Genomic DNA, 19229 nt, shown 5'->3' on the forward strand with positions numbered 1-19229 from the left:
AAAGCTGATGTCCAAATCTGCTCCCATTAGAGTCAATACAAGTTTTGACATTTATTTTACTGTGAGCAGGATTGAGCCCACAGTAACAGATGTGGTGAAGGTCAAGTGCTAGATGGGGCTCTTTGTAGCCTCTTGTTAACATTACAGCCCCAATCTGTAGGGAAGGTTGAACTGAATTCTCTGCCTCTGATTGAGTCACCTCTCTGGATACTGCTAACGCACCTCTGTCAGAGATGATTTATCTGTGAAACTCATAAAAATGTTTCCGGAGAGCAAAGGCACCAGATTGCATCACACGTCAGATATTTAAACAATTGTCCAAAGATATCTCTACAAGGTTTAAACTCCCGGCCCTGCTAGCATTTCAAATTACACCAACTAGACAGATTGCTAGACTAGAACAGGTTGCTAGGTTTTATGTTCTGGGTGTGATTTTTTAAAGTAAAATTCCCATTGCCAGCACTGAAGGCTGTTGAAAATGCCACCCACTGTGTATTTTTCAGAAACGAATTATAAACATTTCCAATGAAGTGAGCTTAACATAACTTTGTTTGCTAGGTGGTATTTGTCTCTTCCCTTGGCTGTAACAAAACATTATCCAGTCTTTCATCTAACGCATCTACAAACACATGCACTCCTGGGACAAGGAGTTTGTAATCTGTGACAATTGTGTGGGTTCCTGTTAGACACTGGCAGGACTTCCCAGTGAAGTAGCTGTTACTAGGGGCCTGATATTTACCCTTTGCTCCATTAGTCACAAAACTAATGGATAATTCGCATACACCTGTTCAAAAAGTTAATGCTATAGCAGAGCTTCTCTGACCAAGGTCAACAGGATTTCTTTGCCGAGAACCTTGCTAACAACACTGGGTTATAGGCCACTGAGGAAGATGGGATGTGAGATGATGGCATAGTTTTATAACGCTGTTCTGTTATGATTGTCAGACCAAAAAATATATCCCTGTTCATACCAGACAGGAAACTTTTCTGAATCCTGCTAGCAACCATCGTGTTTAAAGATGGTGGTAGCTGGCTCCGTTCTGTAAGGAGAGGGCCCTAAACTAGGAAATTAAACATTTAAAGGATCTGTAATTGCACCAGAGCAGATACTTAAACAGAAGTATTTTACAAAGGGCTCTGTTCTTCCTTGAAGTAAGTCAGGCAGCAGCTGTGGATGATTTGTGGGTGATGGAGAGGACAACAGAAAATAGAAGGAGTGTATGGTGCCTATGCATCATATAAACACTGGCCATCTGTAAATGAGATATGGAAACACACCTTGTAGTATAACCCAGCCATGACCTACACAATTTGGAATTAATACCAATGTAGCAACCACAGAGTTCTGTGCTCCAGGTTTATATTTCCTCTGCGGCACTCTAGCTTTCAATAGCTTTTATGGCTGTTAGAAATCATTTTTTCCTAGAGAAACGCTCCTATTGTTAGCTATAATGCAGAGTACAGAGTAATGTTTCTTTTCAGCAACCCCTACCTGAGCTTTTGCCTGTTCCAAGTCAGCTTTAATGAGGCCTTCTCTGCGCCCCATCTCTTGTAACTGCAGACATTTCCTTTCACACTCTTTTTTCAGTTCCTCTTCAGCCTGAAACAATGAAAGCACCTGAATATCAAAGTGATACCGTATAATAATGCCATAAGCAGATCTATCACTATTTCCTACAGAAATCTTATTAGAACAGTAGAGTCCACATATAACTTTGGGTCATGCGATGTCACTTTTTATTTTTTAATTTGCAGTGCTGGGTACTTAAGCTGTTTAACATCCTAGCTATAGGTCATTGGTAGCTCATCAGTCATATAGTTCTAGCCACGCTGCCCATGGTTTTAAATTAAGTCACTGGTACTGAGATTTTTGGGTCTCCTCTTGCACAAGATAAAAGAGTTACTGAATGTGCTTCATTCTACAGCCAATCTACAAAGAAAGGATTCCTGTAGGCTCCCTGACTTATGAGCAATATATAGACAACTCCTTGGATTCTCGACAGTACCAGTATACCTGATAAATCTAAAAAGGACATATCTAATTCTCCATGCATGTGTCATGTACCAGCTGGGTGGGTGGGTGGGTGTGCGCACGCGCATGTCTTTCCTCTGAATGTAATCAGACCTATTCAAGTACCAGCTAGTTTGCGATGATCATACCCTCTAGTGGCTGGCCAGCAAATATGTTTAGTGCTTTAATACTATGGCCAATTAACAGAAAATGTCATTCTTTAGGTCGGGTGGCAGACACCTGTTTTCTAAGCGCTAACGGCTGTGCAAGTGGTTTAAGCAGATGATCTTGGAACAAAGTACAGTTACAATTAACATCCACCGAATTTAAGGTAACAAAGTTGGAAACCACTGCTAGACACAAGAATTCTATCACATTCATGGAAAGTAAGAATTCTTTATTGCAGAGCAAGTAGTGAGATCAAAGAAATAAACATCTAGGCAATAGCCCTATAAACACATTATGGGCCTTTCAAGGGGGCAGGATTATACTCAGGAACATCAGAATGGGTCTCTGCTTATCTGACTCCACAAGTTGCAGCCTGAGTTGCACAATAGTCTTGCTTTGGAAAAGGAGAGCATTATCAAGAGTTGTAGAAGAAAGAAAACGGAGATGATACTGGGGGACTATACCAAAACACCACCGAAGAAATAGCGAGGAAGAGTAAAGGCGATAAGAGCAATTTTAGAATCCTTTGCAATGGAGAATATCACATTGAAGAAATACCATAAAAACATCTTAATTTTATTTTCATTCTAAGACACTAAGAAAAATAAAGCTATTTCAAGAAAAAAAACGGCTGCAAGCAGAGTCCCTGTACATGTGCTGCAGAGGCGAGCCCAAATCCTGAGCTGGCCTCTGCTGACACATTAGAACCAAAAGCAGGAACAGTGCTACAGCATGGCTGGGCAAAGCGGCAAAGAATTTCCTTGGGGGGCATCCACCCTTGTATGTGTGCTGGGATGAGTCCTAATCAGCGGGTCTCCACAAAGGAATGTGAAAGGGGGAAAGTGGGCATGTCACTCACAAATAAACACGAAGCTGCACAGCCCAAAGTCAGCACAGGAACTGTGCTATGGTACTTACCACCGCAGTGGAGTCAGGGAATCCATTCCCAATCTCAAGACTGTGTTAGCCTGGAGTTTCACTTTCCTTTTATTCAGAATTATAATTTCCTTTTCAGGACTGTACCTCATGAGAGAGAAGCTAGCAGGCAGAATGGAAATTTACCTTTGTTTTTTCTGCAAGCCTACTTGTTATGATTTCTTGTTCGGTGCGGTTCTTCTGCATTTCTCCCTGCAGCCCCTTCACTTGCAGCTCCAGCTCTCCAATGTGCTGTAAAAATCCCAATAAAATGGAATCAGCCACACAAAATAGTAAATCACCCAATTTAATGAGATTATATTTCAATAAACCTCCTAATTTCATTACATTAACTTCAAGACCTTTTTTGTTTTATTAAACAATCTGAGTAATTCAGTTATTGCATATCCTAAATCTTTAACTAATAAGAAATACATTTGCCCTATCTATCATTTTAAAGATATTGGATTCACAGAGATGGGTGAAAATAATCATTAGCTTATTTGGGAAATTAAGGAGTAACATTTCATTTACAGTACAAAACAGACAGGTTTATGGTTTCATTTACCTCTGATGCTTTGCTCTAAATTTCAAATAAATGAAAAAAACACACATTTACTAATCAATATAGTGATTGCCAATTGTAGTTTAAATCTTATTTCAAACAGAATTCCACTTCATAGAAAACTTCTATTAAAATATTTCCAGGAGTCAACATTTCTCCAATCTGTTGTGTAGTTACATCCCTTTCCACGACAAGACCTGGATTATAAATACAATTCGTAACGTGTCTAGTTAATTATTCTCAAAGGGGTGCAGAGTTTCAATTTGCTGCTTGTCTATATGCTAAAACAACCCAGGCAACTAAAAACTAAGAAAACTAACTCACATTTTGGTATGTAATTGCTTCTCTCTCTCTGAATTCATGCTTCATTTCCTCTTTAATTCTAGAACACTGGAATGAACAGCAACCAAGAAAAAAATCATCACAAGCAAGGAAGATATGATCATTTTTATATTATGTTGAGCACACAGCAAAATAGTATGGCACAACAGTAAGGGCCCAGTACCACAGATTGCTGAGTGTCCTCAACTCACAATAAAGGAAATGAGAGAAGGGGCTGCTCAGCATCTTTCAGGATTGGACTTTTAGAAAAGCATTCCCTGTTTTAGAAAAGAAAAACAGAAAGACAATTAAGAGTTAACAAAGCTACATGAGACAAACCCCTTGTGCTTTTGAAAAAGAGTGCTATTGAAAATGCAGAGGTAAGGAAGAAAGGAATAGAAGAATTTTTGAAATGTACAAGATGATCAGAACCAGTGTTAAACAGAAATTTTAAAACAAATACATGAAACAACATGTATGTTCTGAGATAGTATTCTGAGCCCAGAGAAACTGGTTATATTTATAGGACCAAATGTTATCAGAAGTTCAGATAATGAGCCAGATTCTGATTGACACGTATATACAGACACATAGCAGAAAGCCCATGGCCATAGGGTAGCCCAGTGTGAAAATTGTATGCCCCGACTCTGGCTCTTTCCAGAACTCATGAAGAGGCTTCTCTGCAAGCCCCCCAACAAGGGAAATGATGGATGGAAGTTCTGGGATGGGGCTATATGTAAGGACTCTATGTTTCCTGCATATAAGCATATGCCTCCTGGCCTGGTAAAAGAAATTATAGCCTCCCCATTCCCACTACAGCTGGGTGAATACTTGATTTTTCAGTTCCACAGGCAAACCACAAAAATCCCAAACAACTTTTGTTTCAAGTCGACGTGAAATGACAATTTTTTGTTTTTTTCTTGTTGAAATGAAAAACAAACAAAAAAATCATTTTGGGTAAAACAAAACATTTTGTTTAGTTTTCAAGTGCTTTTAACCCTTTTGTTTTAGTGAAACTCAGCTACATTTTGGAACAAAGTTGTTTTGAAACACAAAGTCTTTGACTTTTTCAGCATTATTTCCCCCATTTTTTTTTTTGCAGTCAAAACTATTAGCTGAATTTGACCCAATTTGGTGAACAGTTTTGACTCACCCAAAATTGCATTTTTCAATAAACTGTTTGCTTAAAAAAAAAAAAATCACCCTGCTCTATTCACATTGCTATCAGGATTAACTTGAGGGGCCAATATGGGTGCTTTTAGCACAACATTTTGCAACTATTTGTTTTCCACAATCCCTAGAGCTCTGTCCTGCAGCCCTTTGTCTCATCACTAATCTCACTGGTTTGAAAAGAACACCTCACACAACGCGGCCTGCAGGGCCAGCCCTATAATGCCATCAGTTTGAAGGAAATGTTGAATCTGTGCAGTGGAGTTGGTATGAGATGAAAGATCCCTGTCTTCTGTAGTGCTACCCAGAATCATAGACAGCTAATCCTGAGAGGAGCTGAGTTACTCCTGTAAACTGCTAAGCACATCAACTCCTGTGTTCGGTGATGGAACTGTATCCACACGGAGTCACACAGGGAGTTTAGGAGCAAGCTATTTTTAAGAATTTCAGATGTTCTCACAATGAATCCTTGAGTCATATGCCTCCAACCATCAGCTACTTTGCGCCTTCCAAGTTAAAATTGAATAAACTGATCCAAAAATCTAACTCAGAAGGAAAGGAGAGGAAATACATTTCTTCATTTATAAACAAGAAAACTGGGTTACTTATAATTAATTGGTATTTTGCTGTTACAGCTGCCTGCTCCTTAGGAATTCTACAAGTATGCCACTGTGGTACTCCAGAAAACCCCACCAGTCAAACTCTCAATAGTACACTCTCATTCATGCACCACTGATTGCTCCTTCTCATCTAGAAATATGCATCTTTTACAACTCAGCCCTCCCATGTTTCAGTCAACTCAGTGTGATGTTAAGGGGGAAAGATCTGAAATGAAGGGGATGTGGACAGACAAGTGGGGATTTGGTTAACATTTCTTGGTCACAGAAATCCAATATGCATAGTTTTTGAGGTCTCCTTCCCTCACTGCTTGGGAACTACAAAGTAATAGTGTGGTTTTAGGTTACAATATTCAGTCATGCAGCCTGACCAAAATCAAGCATCTGCTCTAAATTTGATTTGATTAAGCTGCCTTTGCCAGGTGTAGAAGCACAGCTTGAGGGTAGCATCTTTGTAAATATACAGGACATGTTTAGGAAAAAGCCATACCGCAGCTTTCTTAAAGAACAGAATTGAAGACAATCAGAAGTGGGCTTGGTTGTGAGACAGAGGCAATGATTGGATCTCAGACGTAGAAAATCCCTGTTTGGAAATAACCGGATGCGAGTGTTTTGGACAAGCAAACAGAGGAGATGATTCACTGAAATAGCACCACACCACACAGTGAGAGAAGGTCTAGGAAAAATCACAGCAGGAAACTGGTAACTGAAAAAGAAGGATCCATAAAAACACCCTGCAACTTGCTGGTTTTACAAATGAACCTGTCTAGGTACATACCTGGCCCTCATCACTGTAACACCTGAGCAATGTGGCTCAGCTTTCCATTGACTTCTATCTGAGTTGGATCAAATCGGAAGCACCAAACAACAAAAACAAAAACCACTCACTAAGGGAGAACAGGTGATGAGCTCCATTTATAGAGGCTCAAACCTAGGGTCCCAGAGTTGGATGAGGATCAAATTCAGGCCCTAGGAGAGAGGGAGAATTTTTCCTGCTGGAAGGTACCTATATAGTAGCCCTTTCAGGAAGTATCAGACACCAGATGATGATGATGATGATGAAGAAGAAGCAGCTCTGTGATGAAAAGTTGAGACAGCAGCCAGATGAACTCTCGGAGAAGGGTTAAATTAAACAACTGCCACCACCATCAAAAGATAGTAGTACTCTCCCGAAGTCCACCCGTATCCCAAGATCTGCTCACATCCCAGAATTCTCCAATTCCACCACCAAAAAGAGGCACCACATTTTGACAAAGTGGTTTGAGTTTGCTTTCCTCCTGGTTGGCATGCAAACGTGCTCACATGCACAAATAAATCTACTCCCACCTGCTTGGGCTTTTCTTCCCTCCCCAAGGCTTCCTGATAGGGTGTCCAACCCATCAGGGAATATACTATTCCTCTTAGGTGGCTGGAGGAACCATAGAACTCTTGTCTCAGACAGAACTAGGAAGTTCGCTGGTGAGGTTGCTGAGTAGTTGATTTGCTCTTCAGGGTACAGGGCATGCGGGATGGCTCTCTTGCAATCTTGTACCAGGAAAATCAGTGGCTGCTCCCACTGGATTTGGGGACAGGTAGCAATAGCATTAAGTGGGGAGCCAGCAAAATTTTGAATTTGGCACCATTGTCTCTTGTGAATGGATAGTTGTGTTGTCGTTACTATAATATGGCCACAACCGAGCAGCAGAGCAGTCAGAGTAGCACAGCAAAGGGAGTGAGAAAACCTGTTGGACACAAGCTTATACACGCTTTCTTTGAGAGGATCTTGGAGAGGTTCACTGAACTGGAAGAGAATGACCATGCAGACTAGGAAAAGGATTTCACTTGATTGAAAAAAAGCACTGTTTCTAAAATTGGAAGGAGGAGAATTAAAAAAAAAAAGACATATTGGCTAGCGCCTGAGTTTTTCACCTGCCTTGCAGTAAGGGGGTGTACTTTTAACAGGAACTCAGTGCTATTCAGTGGAATTCACCATGCAGGGCAAGTGGGATTCAATGTGCCAGAGCCACACAACAATCCTGAAGTACATCTACATGAACAGCAGAATGAAATTTGAGACTGATACAGAAACTGCATAGGTAAAATTGAAGTCTGGCATAAGAGGATGAGACATTGGTATGTCAGCACTGAAATCAGGTGGTGTGATTGAGACAATGTAGACATATCTGAGCTAGCTTTAATCTAGCTAAATCAAAGGTAGCTCAAGTAACAATAGCAGAGAAGCCATAACAAAATGGGTTGCAGCCACCCAAGGATGTGCCTACGGTCCTGGGTGGGCAGGACATACCCCATTTCCTTGACTCTTAGTTCTTGCCTAGTATGAAAATACTGTACAGATATAGAAACTATAGACATTGGCCCAAATTTGGCTCCGGTATAACTCTGGTGAAATCAGTGGAGTTGTTGAATTGGGTCCATTTTGTTGTTGTTATTTTACTAAACCATTTGTAGTATAGTAAATAACAGTGCACATAAGCATGGGTGTCAACCTTGGCAGAAATGACTGCAAGCTGATTATCCTTCTCCCTGTTTTCCTTCTTTAGTTTATCTGCATTCAGTTTTAGTTGCAGTATTCTCTGCTCTTTTGCTGAAATGTCTCTTTGCAAACTGGTCACCAGTCCTGTGAAGAACAGAATTTAGGTCAAAGAATACAAAGGCATTTCAGTTATGAAAACCTGCTAAACAATATCATCATATAAACATTGAAGAAGAAAAAACATTTAGCATATATTAACAATATCTGGTTTTGAAAGCAGATCCAAATTTAGTCCATACACTCTGGGAGTTATTTAGTGTGACCATTAGTCCCAAAGAATTCAGTGCTTTGCTCCTTTGGGCAAGAACAATTCTCTTACAGCTCAGTTTTTCTTGAAAAACTATGCTTAGGTCTGAAACTTTGATAACTTGTCCCTGTGGACTGGTGTAAGTAAATATAACACACACTGTTTGCTTTTGGAAAACGGAGATGGAGTGAAATGATTTCGCTAACAGGACTGTATTGTTAGCTACTGTTTAAATAAAAACACTTGAGTATTTTGTGTAAATATTAAAGTCCTTTTGACTACTAAATCATTATATAAAGGAAGGCTGGAAATTGGAAAATGGTTTGCACTCTGAGACAGGGCCCTTGAGAGATATTCAGAACACTGGACATAGGAGGCCGGATCCTCAGTAGGTGTAAATCAGTAGTGTCCCTGAAGTTAGTGGAGCTATACTGATAACACAGCTGAGGGTCTGACCTACAGTGACTAACAGTTCCTTATATTCCAGGGTTTTCCCCCCTCTTTTTTTAAATAAACCATCTGTCCCACAACTCACCCAGATTTAGGTCCCAATGTTCCTTATTTCTACTCTACTAGTTCTTCTGTCAGAAGATATCTGTAAGCCTCAAAGAGGTTAAAATGAAATAGAAAAAAGGGACGAACAATTTTAGAAGGTCCACAAAGCCACTAAAAATCATTTCTGGCCAGAGAAGTTTTCAAGTATACATTTTCATTGCTAAACTATATTAACTGTGATCCTAGCCCTAAAAACTGCATATTAAAAGTAGACTACCTGAGATGCCAGAGGAAATATACCTGTAGTTAGACCTTGGTTCCTCCTTAGCTTCTCACCCTCTTTTTTCAAGTTTGCAATTTCTAAGTCTCTTTCAGAGAGGGAATGGCACAAGACTTGGCTCGAATCTCTCTGCAGACTGCTGATCTACAAAAGATATGCAAAGAAAATAAATTATTGGTAACCTTAAATAGGGAATGGGCAAACCAGCTCAGGTCATACAAACCCTATCTTTGTTCTACATTTGAACCAGACTTGTTTTGAGGTTTGAAATAAGTTAAATGGCTTTTTGTTTAAATTAATCAAATACACTCATGTCCATACTTCCCAATTCAGTTGTGATCAAAAGCTGCTATGAGAAAAGTGTTCTTGCTACATTTCCAACTCCATGGATATGCCAGATATTTAGACAGTCTGTCCAACAGCAAGTTAAGGAGGGCCTTTACAGCTCTCCGTTTTCAATCTACGCAGACATCTAACTTAAAAGTCTGATATAAGGCATTGAGAAATGTAATCACCTCTGTCCATGGGGCTTTGGGTAGGTGGAAGACCTACCCCATTACTTATGATTTTGTAATTTGTATTGCCACTTGAGGTCAAAATGGCTTTCTGTGTTTTTGTCCCAGATGCCTGTTTCTAGAAAACTGAATATTTGTTAGGAATTGACAGTGTATCTGTGATTCAAGCAGTTGCCCTATTTGCATGGTCAGCCGCTACAATAAGGAAAAGGCAAGTGGCACAGTGATTATATATGGTTTAATTGGTTTTTGTTCTTTTTAATTGGTTTGTACATATATTTTAAATATTTTATCATTCTGGATATCATTTTAAGTTTTATTGTAATATATTTTAATTTTTGTGCATTGAACTATGGCTAAGTTGCTAGTAATAAACTTGACTTGATATTTCCAAATGGGAAAAAAGCATGAGAAACTTCATTTGTGAACTTATTTTCCAAGATCTCCAGCCCAATTCTGCAGACCTGAGTGGTTTGAATAGTTTAGACAAATATTCAAACCTGAGAGTTTATCCAAACTGAGCAGGGTTCAGCCAAGATTACTCTAAGCACAAACAAAAGGCAAATAGTCTCTCTGCTACTGAAATATTCCAGCAGTCAAACATTCAGAAAAAAAACAAAAAAACCCACAGATCACAGATCCTTCTCAGCTAACTCACATGAGCAGCCCCATGGATGCTTGCATGAGTAAGTCAAAAGGATTTATATATCATGGGCCAACTTATAGCAACAGGAGGAGTAAGGCTAGTATTTCAAGGTCATTGGTTTATATGTTTTTTTCGGGAGTCTTCAGCTAATTGTCAAGAACAAATATTTCAGATAATAACTTACTGAAAGCACTCAAAGTCATGTACATTTTCTAATGCAAATAAAGATCAGCCACATTACCTCCTGGCTGTCATGAGTGAAGATGAAACTTTGCAGTCTACTTTTGCATCTCATGGCCAAAGAGATAATAAGAAGGGAGGAAATATAAATTTCCCATTGTTAAAATAATTGGTTTCATGAGCCTAATTCAGAGCGGATAAGTAGACCGTTTGAAGGAGTCCACTGGGGGAGTGTGCAGCTCTACCTGCAATATATCGTCTTCAGCATAATACAAAACCAGAGCTGCTGACAACTCACTGAAAACAATCACCAACGCTCTGTATAGCAATAATTCTGTTTTATGTATCCGATTTTCAGTATTGCTCTTTCCTTGCTCTTTATCACTGTGTGCATTCACATGAACACAGAGCTTAAAAGGGACATGGTCATCTTGAAATACAGTCAACATAAAAATGTCTTAAAAGTAGTTTCAGATATTATACTTGCCTTCCAGCCACCCTCCCAATTTATATAGCTTTTCAAACAGATTTCCATATTTTAAAAATGTTTTCTCTCTCCTGTTGTTGTATGAAAGACACACACAAACAGATAAGGAAGCTAACTTTCTATGCAAAGGAAACAGTGTCTATATACAAAGGGTTGTCAAAAAGGTGAACAAACTGAAAAAAAAAACCCAGCCCTTTTTCTCCTCTAAGCTCTTTTGTTTCTAGCAACAATTGTTAGTAAAAAAAAAAAAAAATTCACAAAGGAGTCTAATTAAAGTTGACAGTGTCCCATTACGAGTTCGAAAGATACCTGCTCTTTCAAGGCTTTAATCTCTCCTGTCTTTGCTTCAATATCTCGCTCAAAGGTCAGTAGTTTTTGAGTAGACTCAACATCATTCCTAGCAGCCTGAGCCATCTTCTTTGTCATCACTGCAATTTCATCCTGAAGATTGGCTATCACTGTATCTTTATGTTTTGACTCACTTTCAAAACTCAAGAGACGACTGATTTCATCTTTCATTTTCAGAATTATTTCATCCTACATGCAGAATAAATTTGAATATTATACACAAATGTGGATACAACATTGTGCCTATTCCAAAAAAGGTTTTCAAATTATTTTATTTTATGATAAATTTTCTGTCTCCAAAACGCTACACTTGCTCATTCTAGTATTATTAAAATATAGTGGTAGTCCAACAACTTTAAAACAAAACTTCAGATACTCACATTTGCTACCTTACAGTTCCTCACCCTGAAATTCACTAGCTCCAAGACATCTCATTCCTTTGTCCACATAGTAATTCTCACTCATGTGTGTAGTCCCATCAAAATCAGTTACTCTACACTGATGTGCGTGAAGGGAATTTTACTATTAGTCATTTAAAGACCCTATTTGTATAGCATTTCTGCTTTGTTTGCCCACCAATCACAATATTTGCTTCAATATATTCCTGTTGTTATAAACAATATTTTTGTGATCTACCTCCATGTCACATTCATACATCACCTTTTCCTGAAGAAGTAAATCCATATGATGACTTCCTGATAATGGAACTCCACTTGCTCCAGATTGTCCATTTCCTGGTACATTTGTCAAGATTGAATATAAAAAATAAAAGGGGCTTCTAATGACTTGCACAGAAATTCAACACAAGAGTCTGTTCTGATTAGGATTAATGCATCTTTACCTCCCTAGTTTGTCTACAAGCATTTCCAAAGCCACCATAATTTTAGTACCTATGCTTTTTATCCAAGCAATTGCAGAATAATAATAAAATGTTATAATAAATGACATTCACTGGCATAAACAAACTATATAAACAGTGAAGTATAATATAGTTTCAAGATAAAAAAAATCCTCGGGTGGAGGAGGAGTAGATATAATGTCTGAATGTTTTTCTGAATATGCAACATTGAATAACTATGCATATACTAGCTATAATGTTATGACATATGGCACATGAATAACTATGACTATATAACCTATAACATTATGAAATACAGAATATGGATCATTTTGGCCCTGATTAAGAAAAGCATTTAAGCTTCAGTCCACCACTATTCAGGAAAGCACTTAAGCATAAGCACATGCTCAGAGCTAAGTGTAAGTCCCATTAACTTCAATGACCTTAAAAATTCAGTTAAACACATGCTTAAGTGTTTTTCTCCATCACTGCTTTTCTGTTGTGCTGGCATGATTGTGCAGCAATGCTTTTTTGTCTGAAACAATTTCAATTCAATTTGATGATATGCTGTTTAATCTTTTGTATTACTATATGTATAAAAACAAGAATAAGAAAAATAAATATTTAATTAATGTCATGCTATAGTGTTAGGGACTACAGTAGAGTTAGGGACATTACCAAGTCTTAGCTAACATATGGCCCTAAAATTTGTGGGCATGCAAATTCTTATACAATATGCCAACCATGGTTAAAAACTTGGTTCAGCTTTTCCAGTTGTATTTGGGTTTAAACCCTCTAGAACCTTTCCTTAGCCATGACATTGTCCTGTTCTTTACACTTAGAAAATATATGCAAGATATGGCTCTATTTTTAACTCACTCCCAATGAGAACGGCTGATAACCACAGATCAAAAGAGAAAACAAAGTTACTCCAACCACCAGATGTAACAGTTGAATGTATCACCAATGGAAAACACAGTAAGTAGTAACAGAGCAAGTTACACTTTCATAGAACCACAGGACTGGAAGGGACCTCGAGAGGTCATCTAGTCCAGTCTCCTGCACTCATGGCGGGACTAAGTATTGTCTAGACCATCCTTGACAGGTGTTTGTCTAACCTGCTCTTAAAAATCTCCAATGATGGAGATTCCACAACCGCCCTAGGCAATTTATTCCACTGCTTACCCACCCCGACAGTTAGGATGTTTTTCTTAATGTCCAACCTAAATCTCCTTTGCTGCAGTTTAAGCCTGCTGCTTCTTGTCCTATCCTCAGAGGTTAAGAACAACAATTCTTCTCCCTCCTCCTTGCAACAACCTTTTATGTACTTGAAAACTAAACAGCAATTCTATACTATGAACCTGATCCAATGCCCACTGAAGACAATGCAACAACTCCATCGACACTGGATTGGGTCTGCATGCCTAATTCTCCTGTCACTTGCCAATGTAAGTCAGAAGTATCTCCAACAAGGTCAGTGGACCTGTGAAACTAGTGTGAGAGGAGAATCGGTCCTGTCAATCCTTCTGTAGACTGACAAGTAGATACATGTGAAAAAACATCATTTTGCATGGAAGTCATGATCAACTTTACTACTGTGCAATGCTATATAAAGGATTAATAATGAAAGCACCAAAAAATACCTTGTCTGACTGCAGTAGGCCTATTGAAAGTATCTGGAGAGAAAGAAGAAGTCATACTTCTCCCCCAAGCACTCACAGGTCTTTTTCTGTTTGGTGGATGGGGTGTAGTTCCATTTGTTCCATGTATCCAACTGTTGTGAACACTGGATGGGTGCTGAGACTGGAGGAAAGGAAGCTGAGGAGGAGCTGTTGAAGGGGTGTAAAGTTTTATCTCTGAAATTAACTGAAGCTGCCCTGGCCATGCTGTGCGATGTTTCATTGGTGGGCAAGACATCTGCAGGGGGAAAAAATGCAATCTTGTACAGAGGGTGGGAAAAAATTACTTAATACAGTGTGTGTATGTTATATATTAATACATACTGCAATATGTATGAAGAGAAGAAAAATTCAAATCAACCTGCATCACCTTGCCATTTTCAACTTTGAATTTCATCTTTCATCATGCCACCTAATCACTTAGCTTTGTTTGGTCTTTTCGTAGTTCTTCAGAGTCTTCTCTAAACTATTGTCATCTACAAAATCTGCCACCTCTTGATTCACCTTTTTTCCAGATCATACAGGAATATCTGTACAACATCAATACTAGTAAAACTCACCCCGATGCTCTGTTGGCATACTTTGCTATGACAACAATTAAATGAAGTCTTTCAAACTATTCGTGTGCTTAAAGTTAGGCATGTCCTTAAGTGACTACTGGCCAAGGCCTGAGTTTCTTAATCAACTCTTGTGCAGAATTTTGTCAAGGCTTTGTAAAAGTCAAACTGGTTCTCTTTTATCCATTATATTATTGACAGGATTTAAGAATTCTAGTAGACTACAAAGCACAAACTTCCTTTACACACACAATACTGGTTTGTACCAATCATATCAAGTTTGTGGATCTTTGGAGGCAAATCTGGCTAGGTATTCATAAAGCTTGTGGTTGGGTTATGGTTTCATATGAAAACCTCTGGTCTGCATGATTTCAACCCAAAATCCTGGCATTTTGGCAAAGTTTCACTTTGAGACAATGGATGCAAACCCATGTTCAGAGAAACTGAATAAACGTTTCTACCCTGGGGTAATTGTATGAAGGAAACTATGCCAAATAAAGTGGTTAAGCAAATAGTTTGTGAGCAACAACACTGTGTTGTGGACAGGAGACTAAACTGAAGGCTATTTTCTTCAGCAGTTCTCAGACTTTTCTCTTGGTGACCCCTTTCACACAGCAAGCCTCTGAGTGCGACCCCCTTTTATAAATTAAAAACAATTTTTTTATATTAAACATTGTTATAAATGCTGGAGGCAAAGCGGGATTTGGAGGTGGAGGCTGACAGCCCACGACCCCCATGTAATAACCTCATGACCCCCGAGGGCTCATGATCCCCAGTTTGAGAACCCCTATCTTAATCTGTCATTTGGTATTCTGAAATCCCCATGAGGACACCTGGATTGAAATCAGATTTATCCAGCCTGATAGCCCTAAATGTCAGAGAAATTATGTAGGGCACTGCATGCTTATCTGTTAATTAGAGCACCTTTCAATTGTTGTAGAGATGAGCCAAAACTGAAGCTCTGAATTCCAATTCCTTTTAATTTCATGCTGTGGGTTTATATTCCTGCCCTGGAATACAAACCTGGCCTGTGGTTTCAGTCTTGGGTCAGATCCAAAATCAAGAGAGGTCTAGTTTCCAGTTTGGTTGTGACTGAATTCTGATGAAAACTGCCAAAGTCTTGTGAGCTATGATCCATCCTATCCAAACCCTATCCCTGGTTCAGCATTAAACCTGAACCCAACCCTAATCCTGAGCCACAACTAAACACTGGTTTCAGAGGAACAGCCGTGTTAGTCTGTATTCGCAAAAAGAAAAGGAGTACTTGTGGCACCTTAGAGACTAACCAATTTATTTGAGCATGAGCTTTCGTGAGCTACAGCTCACTTCATCAGATGTATACCGTGGAAACTGCAGCAGACTTTATATACACACAGAGAATATGAAACAATACCTCCTCCCACCCCACTGTCCTGCTGGTAATAGCTTATCTAAAGTGATCTTGACCCACCTCTAGAAGAAGCTGGACCTTCCACAAAGGGATGACTCCACTGGCAAACAGTAAGCATGCTGTACAACACTTCTCTTGCTACAGGACAAGTCCCAGAATTTGGAAAGGGGAGAGCCTGAGTTTATCAGCTGTATGGCCCGTGCTTTGGTCATCAGACTAGTATCCTTCCACAGAAAGGGTGAGTCAGGTATCTCTCTAGACAGCCACCCAAGTTTTCAGGCAAAGGCTAATATTGCTCCCTGGACTTCAGTGTTCCTCCAACTATCATTCTTTAACCCATCCTTTTTGGACACAGGTCTGCACTACATGACTGATTTTCCAAGCAAAGGAAGAGGCTGGACTCAAAGAATCTCTTGATTGTGGCCTAGCTGCAGCTGGAAAAATATAATCACTTTGGGAAACCAACAATATTTTGTCTGTTTTATTCTTTTAAATCTGTTTACCACTGAGGCATTAGCAATTGACTCCTCAGAGTTTATCTTTTGCTCTGTGACACTGTGGAAATATAAGAAGTACTTGTGGCACCTTAGAGACTAACAAATTTATTTGCGTATAAGCTTTCGTGAGCCAGTATGTCCCTCGACCTGCGCCGCTTCCTGCGGCCCCCATTGGCCGGGCACAGCAAACCGCGGCCAGTGGAAGCCGCGATTGGCCGAACCTGCGGACACAGCAGGTAAACAAACCGGCCCAGCCCGCCAGGGGCTTTCCCTGAACAAGCGGTGTCCCAAGCTTGGGAAACACTGACTTAAGATGAACTGAAATACTTTTAAAATACATACAAAAAAGATCCTAAGTCTCAAACAAAATGCATGCATGAATTAAAAAATTATAAATAAAATCTGAAGCAAACAATGTGAAAATAATGTCCTCTTTTACTTACCTGCCCAGACCCAATTTCAAGGTCCAATGTTTCCCCTGCAAGAATGATAACATCATACACACCTAAAGCAGCATTATGAATGCAGCGCCTCACTCTGTATAGGTGTTTGTGATGCTCAGATCTTGACAGGTTAAAAAAAAAAAAGGCTTTTATTTGCCTTTAAAATGTATTTGTAATTTCAGGGCTACACATTTGTTTTGTTCAGGATTGAATAATTTAACATCTTATACAATTATAGTTAAAAAATTGTTTCACTTTTAATACTAAAAAAAGGGACAATCGTCTTTTTATATATATAGTAAGTACTTGGTGCACTGAAACTTAACCATGATTTATCCTCTACAGTGAACAATGTCAAACATCAAAACTATTATATCAAAAAGGAATCATAAAGCCTGAAGCTTTAAAAAGGCACCGTTGTGCTGTTTCTGTGTCAGTATGTATTGTACATATTTTTTTAAATGAAAATGCCTGATGTTCTGCTGTGGACAAACTTTATTTAAACAGTTTTTCTGCCACAGCATTGGAATTCTAACTGCATTAGTTCATCAAGTTGGTTTCACCACCTAGAATCAGGATTTTTCTCTTCAGTTATCAGCTCTCTGTGTATCTTTGGGGAGAAGAGTCCAAACTACTAAACTGGGCTAGGACATCCAAAATCTGCACCCGGATACTCAAATTGGCACTCTGGGACTATTATGTGTACTGAGGTGGTGCTTAGAGGCCCAAGATCAGGGCTTAATTTTGCTTGGCACTCTACACACAGCAGAGATAATCCCAGTCCCTGCCCAGAAGAATTTACAATCTAATTTATAATTTATATGTTAGTCTCTAAGGTGCCACAAGTACTCCTCGTTCTTTCTGCTGATACAGACTAACATGGCTACCACTCTGAAATCTAATTTATGTATAGGAAATGTAGCCTAGTGCTTAAACCTCAGGTTTGAGAACCAGAATTTCTGGGTTCTGCTCCTGGCTCCTCCACTGATTCACTCTGCGACCTTGAATAAGTCATTGAACAGCTCCCTGCTTCAGTTTCCCTACCCATACAATAGAAGTAATGCTTCCTTAATTTACAGGGGGCATATGAGGTTTAATTATTATATGTTGGTAAAGCACTTTAAGATACTGTGATGGAATGAGTTATAACTGTGCAAAGTGTTAATATAAATGTGCATTTTGTGTGCCCAATGTTAGTCTGAGTGATAGAATATGTCACCCCATTAAATCACCCATTTTGGAAAGTTAGGCCTTGACTATTTATTTGAAGTGCAGCATTTCTATGTTTGCAATATGGGAATACAAACTATTGCGACATCCTTTGCTACTTGCTGCATTTGAACACTCCTTCCCAAATTCTGGAGACATGTCTCCAAAGACAAGCCTGAATCTATCAGATTGTTTTTTATCCTATTCAAGGAAGATTTCTAGATCTCCAATTTCTTGAGATCTTCAAGACCCAGAGCAATAAAAGTATTACAGGTTCTTATCAATTCCTTCCCATATAAATTGCCTGAAATCTTGGTGATACTAGCTGACTGTCCGGTGACAGGAGTACTACAGTTCCTTTTTTAATGTCATTTCCTATACATGTGAATGCTTTTATTTTACACTGCGTTCAAGAGTTGTGGTGTGACATGGTGTCTTTGCTGGATGCCTGTCTCATGTTAAGGACATGAATGATACTATTGCTAATAAAGTAATCACATATAATCCAGGTATACTTTTGAGTTTGAAAGCGCAAATTTTTAAGCGCAATTTTCAAAAGGTAACCGTTTTTATAATCTGTTATTTTTACCATTTAACTTTTGAAAACACATCGTGATAAGGGAATTTTCCAGTTTGGATACTCTGTACTTCTGAAGAAGAATCAGAAAAAACTGGAGATATTTCTGAGTTTTCTAGAGGCTTAACTTTTCTTGTCCCTAGTGCATTTGGGGGCGGAGAAAAAGCCAGGAGGTTATACAACCTCTCAATGAAGGGCCTGAGATTGTGCAGCAGGTGGAGCTAAAGACCTCTTATTTTCCAATTCCCTCTCACAATGAATCCAAGAACATTTCTTTCCCCCTCTTTTGAGAGAGAAAGCGTCTCAAACGGAAAACAATTTGCCTCACTACCATATCTAGCTATGCTGACTTTTTGAAAAATAAAATGTTAAAACCTGAGTAAGATGTCTAGGCTGTGATTAAAGTACAATTATCATACTTTATTTCTGAAAGAGTCTCTCTGTTTGAGATGCATGCCCTATACCTAGGGCCCTACAAAATTCATGGTCCATTTTGATCAATTTCATGATCATAGGATTAAAGAAATCGTAAATTTCATGA

At 38.9% G+C, this 19229-nt stretch overlaps 1 protein-coding gene across 4 annotated transcripts in view; it reads right to left on the reverse strand.

Annotated features, from left to right (window-relative positions):
* FHAD1 (forkhead associated phosphopeptide binding domain 1) overlaps window positions 1–19229 on the reverse strand; it is a 68619-nt gene that overhangs the window by 41762 nt on the left and 7628 nt on the right. For all 4 annotated transcript variants that reach the window (XM_048825091.2, XM_048825093.2, XM_048825092.2 and 1 more), the window contains exons 5-12: window positions 13980–14253; window positions 12159–12232; window positions 11460–11687; window positions 9343–9466; window positions 8254–8384; window positions 3984–4049; window positions 3242–3346; window positions 1493–1600 (exon numbers count right to left, since the gene is read on the reverse strand). In XM_048825091.2, coding sequence (XP_048681048.2) covers window positions 1493–1600; window positions 3242–3346; window positions 3984–4049; window positions 8254–8384; window positions 9343–9466; window positions 11460–11687; window positions 12159–12232; window positions 13980–14253 — 1110 coding nt within the window. The remainder of the gene's footprint in view (window positions 1–1492; window positions 1601–3241; window positions 3347–3983; window positions 4050–8253; window positions 8385–9342; window positions 9467–11459; window positions 11688–12158; window positions 12233–13979; window positions 14254–19229) is intronic.

The sequence above is a fragment of the Caretta caretta genome, chromosome 18, assembly GCF_965140235.1.
Source record: "Caretta caretta isolate rCarCar2 chromosome 18, rCarCar1.hap1, whole genome shotgun sequence".
NCBI lineage: Eukaryota > Metazoa > Chordata > Testudines > Cheloniidae > Caretta > Caretta caretta.